The sequence below is a fragment of the Mesoplodon densirostris genome, chromosome 1 (genome assembly GCF_025265405.1).
Source record: "Mesoplodon densirostris isolate mMesDen1 chromosome 1, mMesDen1 primary haplotype, whole genome shotgun sequence".
Classification (NCBI taxonomy): Eukaryota; Metazoa; Chordata; class Mammalia; order Artiodactyla; family Ziphiidae; genus Mesoplodon; species Mesoplodon densirostris.
In genome coordinates this window covers 152,900,742-152,915,144 of record NC_082661.1, presented here as the reverse complement: position 1 = coordinate 152,915,144, position 14,403 = coordinate 152,900,742, and the positions used below count along the sequence as shown (strand labels likewise).

General features: G+C 40.2%; 1 protein-coding gene across 3 annotated transcripts in view; it reads right to left on the bottom strand.

Moving 5' to 3' along the window:
* The window catches only part of ATP8A1 (ATPase phospholipid transporting 8A1), a 238,334-nt gene that overhangs the window by 112,222 nt on the left and 111,709 nt on the right, over nucleotides 1–14,403 (bottom strand). For all 3 annotated transcript variants that reach the window (XM_060110533.1, XM_060110538.1, XM_060110544.1), the window contains 3 exons: nucleotides 13,955–14,024; nucleotides 8,030–8,114; nucleotides 3,079–3,218 (listed from right to left, as the gene is read on the bottom strand). In XM_060110533.1, the coding sequence (XP_059966516.1) occupies nucleotides 3,079–3,218; nucleotides 8,030–8,114; nucleotides 13,955–14,024 (295 nt within the window). The remainder of the gene's footprint in view (nucleotides 1–3,078; nucleotides 3,219–8,029; nucleotides 8,115–13,954; nucleotides 14,025–14,403) is intronic.

Sequence of the window (14,403 nt, the reverse complement as noted above, 5' to 3'; positions counted from 1 at the left end):
CAGCTCAATTTAAGTTAGAGTGACACACCAGCAGAACCTGCGCTGACAGGCTGAAACCCACCTCACTACGATGTGTGATAACAGTCCCCCACAACTCCTCCTGAATACCAATCCCAGCTGATTTTAACAAAGAATGGAAGCTCAGACCAAGGGAGACCTGCTATCACCCCACAGTCCCCAAACGATCAGGGGGGAAAATAATTTTTCAGAAAAGCAGCTTTTAGTTGCAGGGACCCCTCTGTGTCATTGTGCCTATTCTTTTTCTTCTAAGAAGATCTCTGCTCTCCTTTAACTGGTAAAATAATCTTTTGAGGCTCATTTCAAAAGTTACCACCTCTCTGAAAGCTTGCTATGGCCCAAGTTTGTGGGTCACTCTTCTGGATTTCCTGGAGGAACTGGTTCAGACCATGACACTCAGAGGGCCACACTGAGTGTTCCTTATTTGGTTGTGCATCCCTGATACCTGGCATCTATTAACCTCTTAATGAAAGTTACTTAAGTTAATTACTGAAAGAAGCGATGGTTTCAGGGGATATAGAAAATCAGTCCTTATATGGAACAAGCTGGCTGACCATGGGAACCAATCTCTTTACCTTTCTGATTTTTCAATAAAAGAGAGCATGGCTTATCATGAAGTAAAGAGGAATTAGCTATAAATTCTCTTTTTCATTTATTTTAGGTAAGAGACAGTCATAAGGGAGGCTTCTGTATCTGTAAACTAAAAATATATAAATACATGTAATGGAGTTCCCCAGGCAACTTAAATTTCAATGTGACTCGCGATCGCCATCTGCTGGAAGAAAGGTTGAACATCTGTTTTAGTTAAAAGAGCGAAGTCAAAATTTAATGACAGATAGTAAACACACACACACACACACACACACAACTGTTAAACCTATAAAATCGAATCTATAAACTCTAGGACATTCACAGTAAAAATGTTAGGCACATTAAACATTGAACTCCAGAATCTGCTACGGTGCACTTCAAGTAGAAACAAAATTTAATGGTTAGAATTCACTTAAAATATTTATTGTCAATTATTATATATTAATTCTACCATTGCCACAGGGGAAAAGGCTACATTATATTCAGGCTGTGTAGGAAAGGAGACAGGAGAAAAAGAATCATTTCCAAACAGTTTTTTTTTAACTTCTCAAAAGAGTAAGAAAAGCCAAAGATTAAGAATCAATACCATTAGTACTTTAAGACAATATGGGACTTTGGTTGGAGATATTGAAAGAGATTATAGTCATGGTCTCATAAATAAAAAATTAATTTATTTCACTAATATTCCAAAGACATAATCATATATAAGGATATTAGAAAAGAAAGGGAGAGAGAAATTCAATAAATTAATAACAAGTCTCCTGCTGTGTCTGCACATCTAAAATTGGTGGCAGTGGTGGGATTTATCGAGTTGGAGGGTTCCATACATGCTATCACAAGTCTTCTGAGAAATAAGGAGGATACAAAATAGGTTCAAATATAAGGGAGGGATGAGACACAAACTAGTTTCTAAAGTGATCTCAATCCACTGAGAAGACAGGCGAACTGTATCTAGACTCACAAGTGGCAACTGCATACCAGAGAAAACCACCTCCAGCTGTAACATGCCACTGCCGGTATTACACAGAGTGGGCGGCATGCGGGGAGAGGAAGGAGGGAAGGGTCCAGGGAGACATCCATGGTGCTGGCTACCAACCAAGACAGGAAGTACATTGAGAGAGACGAAGAAAAAACATGTCAGTCGTCACTCATCTGAAGGCAAGATCAACTTGAAGCAAGCTTGAGTCTATGCCTTATTAACATGAGTATAGTTGAAGGAATTATGTAATTAGGAAGTTAGAATGAAGATACTCGAGTGGCTAAGAGTATGAACTCTGGAGCCAGAGTGAGAATTCTGGTTCACCCTCTACGAGCCGAGTAATCTCTGTAAAATTACTTAACCTCCCTGGTACCCTGGTTTCTTCATCTGTACAGTTGGGATAATTAACACTACCTACCTCAAAGGGATGCTATGAAGATTAAATAATTTAATACAGGGGTCCCCAACCCCCGGGCCATGGACCGCTATGGGTTCGTGGCCTGTTAGGAACCTGGCCCACAGCAAGAGGTGAGCGGCGGGAGAGCGAGCGAAGCTTCATCTGTATTTACAGCCACTCCCCATCAATCACATTACTGCCTGAGTTCCACCTCCTGTCAGGATTATGGTGAGTCGTATAATTACTTCATTATATATCACAATGTAAAAATAAAAGAAATAAAGTGTACAATAAATGTAATGTGCTTGAATCATCCCGAAACCATCCTCCCTCCCTGGGCTGTGGAAAAACTGTCTTCCATGAAACTGGTCCCTGGTGCCAAAAAGGTTGGGGACCACTGGGTTAATAGATTCAAGTGCTACAAACAGCACATGGCACCCGGTAAGTACAACATAAAAATGCTTGCTATTTTTAATTCAGAAAGCAAGATTTCTTGCTATTTATGCAGCATCAATCATAGTGTATCCATCACTTTTTTGGCTGAATAGCCTTGGTTTCTTTGTCAGTAAAATGAGGATATTTATAGTTGTGGCAGAAATGATGGATGTATCTAAGTGAACAATGACAGGCCAGGTATTAAGCACTGGGTTGTTCACTTATACATTCTATATGATTGGCTATGGAGTCACACAAGCTGTATGTTTATTATATTACTTTGTATTACACACTATATGCCTTCATTAACTATATACACACATGCCTGTGTGTGCAGCTTGTGTGCATGTCTGTGTGTGGGCAGGGGGCATGCACACCTTCAGCAATGCTGATGCAATGGAAGACTTTGGCAAGGGTATTGCTAGATGAGACTAAATTTGATCCAAAATTGTGAAAAGAGCTCAGATCTATATAAAGCAATTCCAGAGACTTTTCAGCAAAAACTTTAAGAGCTGTCAGTGCTTAGACGGGAGGAGATTGATTCAACAGTTTAGCGGTGTGTCAGGATATTTTGATTTTAATTTTATTGGCCCCTTGAATTAAGACAAGTTTTCTGGAAACCAAACTTTCCTTACGGGCAAAACAGTGTTCCACGTACCTTTTCAATTAACTCGTAGCTCTCTTCCAGTTTGAGCAGCCTGTTCTGCACGGACGTGGACGCCCGCTGATAGACCGTTCGCCACTCCTGAAAGTCGCTCTCTGAAATCTCAGCCACGGCAAAACACAAAGTTCTTAACCCTGAAAAAAGGGAGCATACACCCCCCCCACCACAACATCAAATAAGATTTTGTTCAGAAGTCTGACACTTCCATTTTTTTTTTTTTTCCCCCAGAGCACAGTGATATTTATCTGGTGCTCAGGAAATTTACAGTTAGGTAGAATGATGCTGCAGCCACTCTGCAAAGCAGTTTGGTAATTTCTAGAAATGTTAAACATAAATATATGACCCAGCAATTTCACTCCCAGCCATCTACCTAAGAGAAATGAAATCATACATCCACACAAAGACTTGTAGGTAAATGTTCATTAGCAGCATCATTCATACCAGCCCCCAAAAGGAAACAGTCCAAATGTCCATTAACTGGTGAACAGATAAACAAAAACTGGTGTATCCACACAACAGAATACTCTTGAACAATGAAAAGGAATGGAGTAGTGATGCATACTGCAGCATAGATGACCTCCAAAACCATTATGTTAAGTGGAAGAAGCCAGACACAGAAGATCACATATTGTAGAATTTCATTAAAAGAAAAGTCCAGAAAAGGTAAATTTATAGTGACAAATAGTAGGTTAATTTTCCTGGGGGGTTGGAGTGTGGGTAAGGGGTGCCTGCAAACAGCATGAAGTTTCATTCTGGGGTGAAAGAAGTGGTTTAAATTTGGATTGACACTTCCATTTTTATTTAATGAAGTCTCATTTCGATAACACTGATTCAGTTCAAACAATATGTTGAAATCTGATAAAAGTTCAATGGAACCTTAGTGTCCAATTTCCCAGCTCTTTCAATCCACCCTCCATGCCTCGAGTAACTTTTCTAAAATCTGAATGAATCTTATCAGGTTATTCCTTTGCTTGAAGTCTTTTAATAGTTCCCCAGGATGAAGTCCAAACCTCAGAGTCTGGCTCAGTCACCACATATCAATTGCCTTCCACCTCATTCTCTGCCATTCACTTCCCATGCTAGGGTCTTTGCACAAACTGGTCATTTTTTTCTCCATTCCACCCTCTCTCAATCCCCCTCCGCTGCCTGCCTTGCATCTATTTTAAGACTCAGTTCTTAAAACCATCTCTTTGAAGCATCCTCCTCTCACCTAGACCCCAAAGGCAGAAATCCCCAACACTCCTGTGGTATGAATGACAATGTTTCATATTGTTTTTCTTGTGATCTCCTACATTAGCTTGAAGCTCCTGAAGGGCAGGGTCCCGGAGTTCTTCATACCTGTAACTCCAGTGCTGAACACAGTGGCTTCACAGACGCTTAGGAAGTAAGGAAGAGAGGGACCCCAATGGGGTCTACTGGGAGGGCCACCTTCCTCTAACTGGGATATATGGTTGTATTTACTACTGCTCTTTTACCACTGTGAATCTGTAGTATAAAGAGTCTAAAAAACTGAGGGACAGTGACAAAAAAGGAATACCCAACAGAAACAACCTGGGAAAACAATCACAGCTGAGGTTTTTTTTTTTTTTTTTTCTGTATGTGGGTCTCTCACTGTTGTGGCCTCTCCCATTGCGGAGCACAGGCCCCGGACGCGCAGGCTCAGCGGCCATGGCCCACGGGCCCAGGTGCTCCGCGGCATGTGGGATCTTCCCGGACCGGGGCATGAACCCGTGTCCCCTGCATCGGCAGGCGGACTCTCAACCACTGCACCACCAGGGAAGCCCCACAGCTGATGTTTGAAGTGACCTACTTCTAGTGCTTAATGCCTGTCAATTTTATAATTCACTTGGAGGCTACCCTCAGCCAGAAAAAAGTTGATGCGCTGGAACAAGGAAGAGGCAGAAGCATTTGCCAGCCATGATAAATGCAGTTAACTAGGTTCCCAAGAAGACAATGTCCTCGCTCAAGGTCATTTAGCTCTCAGACAATTAGGTGCTAGTGATCTCAAGTTAAATAAAATATGGCCGGGACCATGTCAGAAAAAGAAGCAAAGAAGAGGGGCTTCCCTGGTGGCGCAGTGGTTAAGAATCTGCCTGCCATCAAAAAGAGTCATGTACCACAATGTTCATTGCAGCTCTATTTACAATAGCCAGGACATGGAAGCAACCTAAGTGTCCATCGACACATGAATGGATAAAGAAAATGTGGCACATATATACAATGGAATATTACTCAGCCATAAAAAGAAACGAAATTGAGTTATTTGTAGTGAGGTGGATGGACCTAGAGTCTGTCATACAGAGTGAAGTCAGAAAGAGAAAAACAAATACTGTATGCTAATGCATATATATGGAATCTAAAAAAAAAAAATGGTTCTGAAGAACCTAGGGGCAGGACAGGAATAAAGACACAGATAAAGAGAATGGACTTGAGGATACGGGGAGGGGGAAGGGTAAGCTGGGACGAAGTGAAAGAGTGGCGTGGACATATATACCAAATGTAAAATAGATAGCTAGTGGGAAGCAGCCGCACAGCACAGGGAGATCAGCTCGGTGCTTTGTGACCACCTAGAGGGGTGGGATAGGGAGGGTGGGAGGGAGATGCAAGAGGGAGGAGGTACGGGGATATATGTATATGTATAGCTGATTCACTTTGTTATAAAACAGAAACTAACACAGCATTGTAAAGCAATTATACTCCAATAAAAGATGTTAAAAAAAGAAAATCCACCTGACAATGCAGGGGACACGGGTTCGAGCCCTGGTCTGGGAGAATCCCACATGCCACAGAGCAGCTGGGCCCGTGCGCCACAACTACTGAGCCTGTGCTCTAGAGCCCGTGTGCCACAACTACTGAAGCCCGCGTGCCTAGAACCTGTGCTCTGCAACAAGAGAAGCCACCGCAATGAGAAGCCTGCTCACTGCAGTGAAGGGTGGCCCCCGTTCACCACAACTAGAGAGGGCCACGCATAGCAGTGAAGACCCAACATAGCCAAAAAAAAAAAAAAAGAAGAAGCAAAGAAGATAGAACATAAAGTGGCCAGAGGACTCCATCTTCCAAGAAAGGAGTAGGGTTGTCCACTGCCAGATCACTTCGAGTAGAACTTAAATCTTTGGGCCATATTAGGACATGTTCTTCTCTTCCGGAAACCTGGCTGGAAACTTACTCTGGGGTAGCCATGGTGCACAAGTGCTGTTCACCTAGGGCCAGAGAGAAAGGGGTGGAGGTGGAGGCCAAGCCAATTGGAATGTGTCTAGGAGCTGGAATATCTTTAACATCACAACCAGAGAGGAGAAAGATGCTCCCCTAACCCTCCTCAAAAAAGGAACCTGTGCTGTGTGCTGGGTAGGTTGTACCTGCCAAGCCCCTCTGAAGTTGCGCCTCATGGAATCTGAACTCTACAGACGTGTGGGTCTTCATGCTCTTCCACTTTTGGAGGAGAAATGGGAGAAGGTTCTTCATGTTCCTGCTTTTCAAAGCCTAGTGCTTTTAAAATCATTCCTATCTTTCTGTAGCTTGGATTAAGAGGAAAAGGATTGGATCAGAGGTCAGGCTTGGTGCCGCTGGTAACAGTTCCAGCAGAAGCAGACAAGAGTGAAAACTTGGATGGGAGATTCAGATATGGTGCTGGCCACTTTTGTTAAGTTTAGAGATAAGATTCTATAAATTCCTGTAGGAACTGACCCTAATGCGTAACAACTCTCACTTCCTTTCATCTCATTTAGATCATCTCCCTAGACTACATTTCAGTAGAACAGAGACAGAACTAAGCATGTTTGCCATGGATTCGCAGATCTCACACAGAGCCTGGCAGGTGGTAGGGGCTTAATAAAAAGTTCTGAGTTGACACTAAGTTGAATAACTATTTTAATAGTTACAGAGATTTATTTATTTCTTCTCCTCTTTCTTAGATTAGAATACCCAGTTCTTCGACTCTTGTTTCCTTCTGCACTGCTTGAGCTATAAAGCATTGAAACTGTAAACAGAGAGAGGTCTGGCCATTGGCTTGGGGGAATCACATGACCAGTGACACACACTCTCCAGCTGCCCAGGGCTGCCATGTGGGGAGTGTCTCCTTGCTTCCTTCTCTGCCCAGGTCCAAGGCTGTGGGTGACACAGGCCAGACCAGGGAGCAGCCTGGCATCTCCTGAGTGGTGACCCAGTAGCCCGCTTCCATCTTTTCCTTGGAATCTGCTCCTCTTTCTTGGCAGTGAGGCAGGGCCCAACTTCCTCTACAGTAACTTAGTTTCTGTGCACTTTTTTTTTTTTGCGGTACGCGGGCCTCTCACTGTTGTGGCCTCTCCCGTTGCGGAGCACAGGCTCCAGACGCACAGGCTCAGTGGCCATGGCTCATGGGTCCAGCCGCTCCGTGGCATGTGGGATCTTCCCGGACCGGGGCGCGAACCCGTGTCCCCTGCATTGGCAGGCGGACTCTCAACCACTCTGCCACCAGGGAAGCCCTCTGTGCACTTTTAACTGATCTCAGAGGTGCCCGTGAGGTGTAGAGTAGGAAGGGAGAGAGCTGCTGAGGGAGTAGGGCTGAGAAGTCCCTCACACCCTCCAGCATGGCCTTTGAGCCAGGCCTTAGGGACCATGCCTGTCACTTGTGGGTGCCCTTTGTTACCATTTGTGTGTTTGAAGAAAGTCTGAAATGCTGGAAAAATAAAAAACTGTAAACAGTATCTACTCTAAAAAGCAAACAGATTTATAGGCCCTACATCCCCTAAAACGTGGGGACAAAGTCTTTCAAAATTTTAATAAATACAGGAGAGTGAAACAAAAATAATGGGTGGGAACAGCATAGAGTAGAATCTAAATTATCAACATTTATTTTTATCTTACTTTAGGAATCTCTAAGTAAAATAATAAGAATGATCCCGTAAGATATTAGTAGTATATGATTTCATTTTGTTTTAATCATGCTTTATTGCCATATTACACTCACCTTCTGTAGCAAACTGCTCTAAGTGTTTTAGGGTAATTTCTTTGTATTTTGAAGTCTCTGCTAGTCGGTCATAAATTACAGTGTCCTGGAAAACGAACAGAAGGTATAACACACTTAAACTAAGAATTCTGACTTTAATAAAGTTGATGTTGGCAACATTATTAGCAGCAAATGAGTATTAAAAAAATCACTTTTAGCATTAGTGTTGAAGCACAAAATATTTTTCCCTAATAGCACTGTTTCCCTTATGACACTAAGAAATAAGGTTCTAGTCCTGTATTTTCATCTTTCTCCTTTCTGAATAAATCCATAGTTACTGCAATGTTCAAAACCTCATATTCTATCAATACTTCGCCTACCTGTGATGTGCTGCAATATCTCCCCCAACCCCTGAAGAGTTTGCAGAACAATGCAGTGTTCATAGGTGCTATAAGGAAGAATGGTCCAGGACTCAAAGAGTTTGGGAAATGCTGGACTAAACAAAGCTAAAGAGCTTGCCCTGCTGCAATACTTTAGAGCCTTTAAAACGCTAATGTGCATGGTGGTTCCAAGGGGGCGGTATGGTATATGCCCCAAACTTACTACTGAACCTTTTAGAGGTTAGGGCATCTTCACGGGATTGGTGTTCACAAAAGAAGAAACTCTGAGAAACACATGTCCAAATTCATGGAGTGGGCTGGTGGGTAGAGCAGGGAGGATCTTGGACAAACCTAGCGTTGCCTTACAGATGAATATTTCTGATTGTGCCACTTTAGCTTTACGGCTCAATTTATTTAGTCTGTAAAATTAAATTACCGGATTATCTTTAAAGTCCCTTTCAGCTTTAACTTTAAGCATCAGTACACTTCTCTAATTTTTGTCCCTTTATAAATTGCCTATTGTTCCTTTAGTTGTTCTTCAGCTTGGGTTTAATGTTTTAGGAATTTTAGTATTTGGCCTTCATGGTTTTATTAGACCAGGAAAAAATGAATCATTTACCTGCAATTACTTTCTCAGTGGCATTACTCATTTTGGGGGTCTCCAGTCTCAGGGCTGAGATTTGGAAGCAGACTAATGGAGTATGATTTAGAACCCTTGAGAGAAACAGAACTTAGTGACCTCAGAACAGATGGAATATTCCAGGCTCCAATTATGAATTTCTCTTCATTTTTCAGTGGTGGAATGGGAAGAGGGGCAAAGCAAAAGGAAATGATAATTTCCCCTCATGGCTCCTTTCTGAGAACGAAAGGTATAACTTACAAACTATTTTTTTGAGAGGCTATTGAAATTTTCCATGAAATTAAAATAGGCCATTTTAAAATTAAGAAAATCTTTAAAAAAATTACAGCCATGAAAACAAAAGTGATACGTAATAAAGCTAGGGAGATTAAATTCTGCAATGTAGTTAAGCATTCTAGTGGAAAAAACTGATGATCAGACTAGGAGAATTTTCTACCCTCTAGTATCAAGGAAAGCAGGGCATGGAATGTGGTCTTCTGCATGAATTGCATAGTATGTTTTAAATGACAATCTCAACTGGCCATGCTTATGTGTGAAAAATAAATACATACAGATACCTTCACCCAAAGTAACTTTCATTTATTCAGGGGGCCACATGAAGTATTTGATACATTGTTAGGAACCAAAAAAGGTTTCTTCACAAGAACGAAAGCTGTGCATCTCCTAGGATCAGACCTTGAACCTACTGAGTCTACCTTTATATAAAATCCTAAATGGATTTACATATCTGGTGTCTTAGCCCTTGGCAAAGTAAAAGTGGAAAATCATGGTGGGGTGATGCTGCTGGAGTGGCATGCACTGTCAGATTATAGTCACTTATGTGAAGAGCCTAGGCTTCATGGCTAAGAATTTGTCTTCGGTAAATTTTCATACAGAGCATTGTTTTCCTGTTCATCTTTTAGTCTGAAGTTCCAGTGCTGCTCTGTCCCTCACCTACAGTGCCTTGCACATGGCAAGTATTCAAAAAATATGTGTGAAATGAATAAAGCACTGATGTAATTCTCAGTTATCCCCAAATTTCACTTATATGGAATACCACATTATATAATAAAGCCAAATAAAGAAGAGCTACATGATGAAATTCAAGAATCAATAATAAAGTATCAAGTAGGAAAAAAAAAGGTCTTATATAACTACTTAGCTAAGCACTGTAATTTATACTGATGTCATGCAGATAATCTTGCTATAAATTAGCCAGTTACTAACCATCAAGGAATCTGCCCTTGTTGTCCAGTTAAACACCAAGTTGAGATTGATCTGCTGCATGAAGCTGGGGCTGGAATATTTGCTAAAGATTATACACATCTATATTTAAATATAGACAAACATTTAGTGTGTTTATGTGTGCCATTCAGAATTATCTGCACTTTGCCTCTGCCGTGGTGGTGAACGGCTAGAAATAACTAATTTCAGATGTGGTCTTTTTTGCATATGGCACAGAATTTTATTTAGGGGGCACTTAATTTGAAAATTTTCAGTCACTTTAAGGTCACTAAAGCATTAAGTGTATTACTCAAGTTTCTAATTTCTCTCTTGAATATAAATATTGGAGTAGGATTATTTTCTTGAATAAATTAAATTTTTATTTGTGTAAATGTAACTTTCCCTAAATTGGCTACTACTGCAGACACAACTTGTGTATTGTGTACTTTTCCTTCTTTTTCACTTAAAAATTAACAAAGCAAGACAACCCAATTACTGAAAATCTGGAGAAAAGCAAGAAAAATAAGTCATCCATACACACACACACACCCATTTCTTTGTGTGATATTTTAAATGAACTCTTCAAATACTATCTTCCAATTCACTAACTCTATCCTCACCCCTCCAACTCTATCTAGAGCTTATTTCATTTGTTGATGTTTTTTTCTTAAATTTATTTATGATTTCTAATTTATCTTACATGTAACCTATTCTCCCCTCTCCCCAAAATTTCTTTTTGATTAAAAATAACTGTAATTTCTTTATCATGTTGAGCTCTAAACATCCTCTGTCAGAACAGTTTACACAAATGATTTCAGCTGGGGTGAGTTCATGCTCCAGTTGTTTATGTGCTTGTTCTCTCTTCGACATGAGATTTCCTCATATGTCTCCAAGTTTTGCTCTTGCTCTTTCCTTCTTCACATGCATTTCAATCTAGTGGTTTTCTGTACTCTCCAGTAGGGGCTTGCATAAGCTTTCCTCAGCTCTTCTCCTGGTTAGGAAGTTTACCACTATCTTAGGTTTTAAAGAGGGGAGGCTGGCTCCTATCTGCATTTTACAGAAAGTACTATTTGTGCCCACTGTCCCACAGAAACCAAACTCCAGACATTGCTCCCTGATTCCCAACCCAGGGCCTGGGACTCCTACCCGTCTCAGCTCAAGACTTCAGTTCAGTGTACCACCTTGATTTTCTATACCTATTTTGGTCTACCTCTGTTTTCTCTTTATACTATATCCATCACTGCTATGATTTTGGAATAAAGGAGATACATCAAACTATGAACAGATAATACCATGTTGACTGGAAAATATTCTTGAAGACTTCTTTTTTTTAAATTTAAATTTATTTATATTTATTTTTGGCTGTGTTGGGTCTTCGTTTCTGTGCTAGGGCTTTCTCTAGTTGCGGCGAGCGGGGGCCACTCTTCATCGCGGTGCGTGGGCCTCTCACTGTCGCGGCCTCTCTTGTTGCGGAGCACAAGCTCCAGACGTGCAGCCTCAGTAGTTGTGGCTCGCGGGCCTAGTTGCTCCGTGGCATGTGGGATCTTCCCAGACCAGGGCTTGAACCTGTGTCCCCTGCATTGGCAGGCAGATTCTAAACCACTGCGCCACCAGGGAAGCCCTTGAAGGCTTCTTAATTGCCTTTCATTACTAAGGTATTCTGTTGCACTTGTCACTGTTGATTGTTCACTCTGCCAAGGAATCAACGGACTCCCTCAGGCTTTCCTCCAAATTTCAATGTCCTTCCTGGATCCTCTACTTTTCACATTTAGCCCTCCTCTCTTTTCATGCATTATTTTCCCCATATGAGATCTCATCAATCCCCTGCTTTTAGTTTCTAGCTACACTTTTAACTCCTATATCAGCACCTCATATATCTTCCCCTGTGAAATGCAGGTATCTTCGCCCTTATGGCCCAGATGTAGCTCCCAACTCTTTATCTTAGTAAGTGGTATCACTTAGTCTATTTAGTTAGCTAAACAGAAATCTGATAATCCTAGATCATCTTTTCCCTCATCACCCACATGTAATCAATTACTAAGTCCTAAATCTCTGTCCTCTTAATCCTCTCCGCAATTGTCCGTTATAAGGTTTTGATCCTTATCAACTTTTTCTTGAACTGTAGTCAACAGCTTCAACTGCTAACTCTCTATACATCTCTTTTCTGCTTTAAATCACCTTCTAAATGGCATCAGAATGATCCAGAAAGAAAGAACAAGTTCTCGAGCATGAAAAACCCATGACTTAACTCATGCTCACCTTTCTAACCTCAAATTCTGCTATTCCCTGCCAAACTGCATGTAGTTCTCAAATGCACCTTGCTGTTTTACATGTTTATGTCTTTTTAGTATTCAACCACATATCATAGCTAATTTGGGAGTGGCAATAAGCAAGTTAATGTATGCAAACTATCTCTATGATTATTCAAAAAAGAAGTCCAATGTTTTTTATTTTTTATTCAGTGCTTTAATGCCCCAAACAAAGTTTCTAGCTGGATTACTCAAAACTAAGAAAAGAGGATGTGGACTGGGTGTAGTTAAACTGGACACATACAAACTGTTTATAAAGTGGGAGGTCTTAAGGGCTCTCTTTATTACTTTACCACTTAATGTTACCACTGGGAGGTGGAAGATCTTTACAATATATTTTAATATTATATCCTAATCTTCTCTTTATATATATTTCCCTGAGTAGTCTTAAGCTCCTGACAAGTTTTGAGTCTTATCTTCCTAACCCCCAAATACAGTTGAAAGTCTAGTAGATAAAATGCACACAGCAAACAAATGTTAGATGTTTGAATCAACAACCAAAGGAATTCTAAAACTACATTCACGAGACATCATGAAATAATTCTACCAAAATTCTTTAAAACCAAGGCATTCAAAAATTACATTTCAATGCTTTAAAACCAAGGCACTGAAAAACATTCTCAACAGGAATTCAAATAATAAGCTTGGGTTTCTTGGTAAGTTCAGTTTCCAAGTTCCATGTAATAAAGCAAGATTGGTGATTATAGTTGATATTGGAAAGTTCCAAGTTGGTAAGTTACCTGACTACTCCAACTATACTAGGTACCTGGAAAAGATAATTCAGAAGGGAAATATTATCTAATTTTAAGAATTAGAAAGAAAAGGCCCTGGGCAGTAGATTTCTTATATTTCCATGAGTGTAGACATATTTTAACTAGAAAAATTCAGTTAGAATGACTATTTTGTCAATATAACCTGCCAATATACCATAGCCAACCAATAGTTAGAAATTCTGTTATCATTAAACCAATGCAAATACAATACAAATAGTAATCACCACATGAAGAAATTATAGCAGTAATTGTGATCCATTTTTCCCCCCATTTCTATGGCCTTTAAAAAATTAGATTCAAACTGGTATAGGTCACTATATTTCTAATTCAATTTTAAAATATTTTCCGTATTTAACTGGCTTCTAACATATTTCTAAACAACAAACCTCATATATTATGTACCAAACATTGAATTATATAAATAACCTAGGCCAAACCTTTTCAAAGCACCAAATTTACCCAGAAGGAATTCCATATTTCACCAGAAGAGGCTGAACACTATTACTATAAAACACTACCCAAAGTGGACGTCAGCAGCTTCAGGCTAAACATCTGTGTTACATTTCTGTAGCAGAATGCTTAACGTATCCATTATAAACCATCGTAAATCAAAACTGTAAAAGACAAAAATAAAAACTTACGGCTCCTTTGCAGTAAAGTCGTAACTTCCCGGATGGAGTGCGAACAATCACTGACATTCTTTTTCTAGCACTGAAAGAAAGAGGTTTTCCACAATGTGTCATCGTAGTGAGAAGATACACCTATTTGTTTGTCACGTCTCACATATTTTAATACTCACAGTGAAAAAATAAATTTGACCAAATTATGAGGCCGATCCTTCCACATACACAAACCATACCCTGGGTGTATAGTTGAGTCCTTTGAAAGTTACATTATGTTTTTTAAGGCACCAGGGTACCATCTGCTTCCCTAGAGGAATAATTTACAAAATAGCTCCCTAGAAACCTGCAAGAGTTAGTATCCACCAGGATAAAGGAGAGTTCTAGTTCAATGTTTTCAGATTTAAAAAATATTTAAGCCAGTATCTTTTTCGATGAATTATTAAAAAGAGAAATGATGATCAATTTTT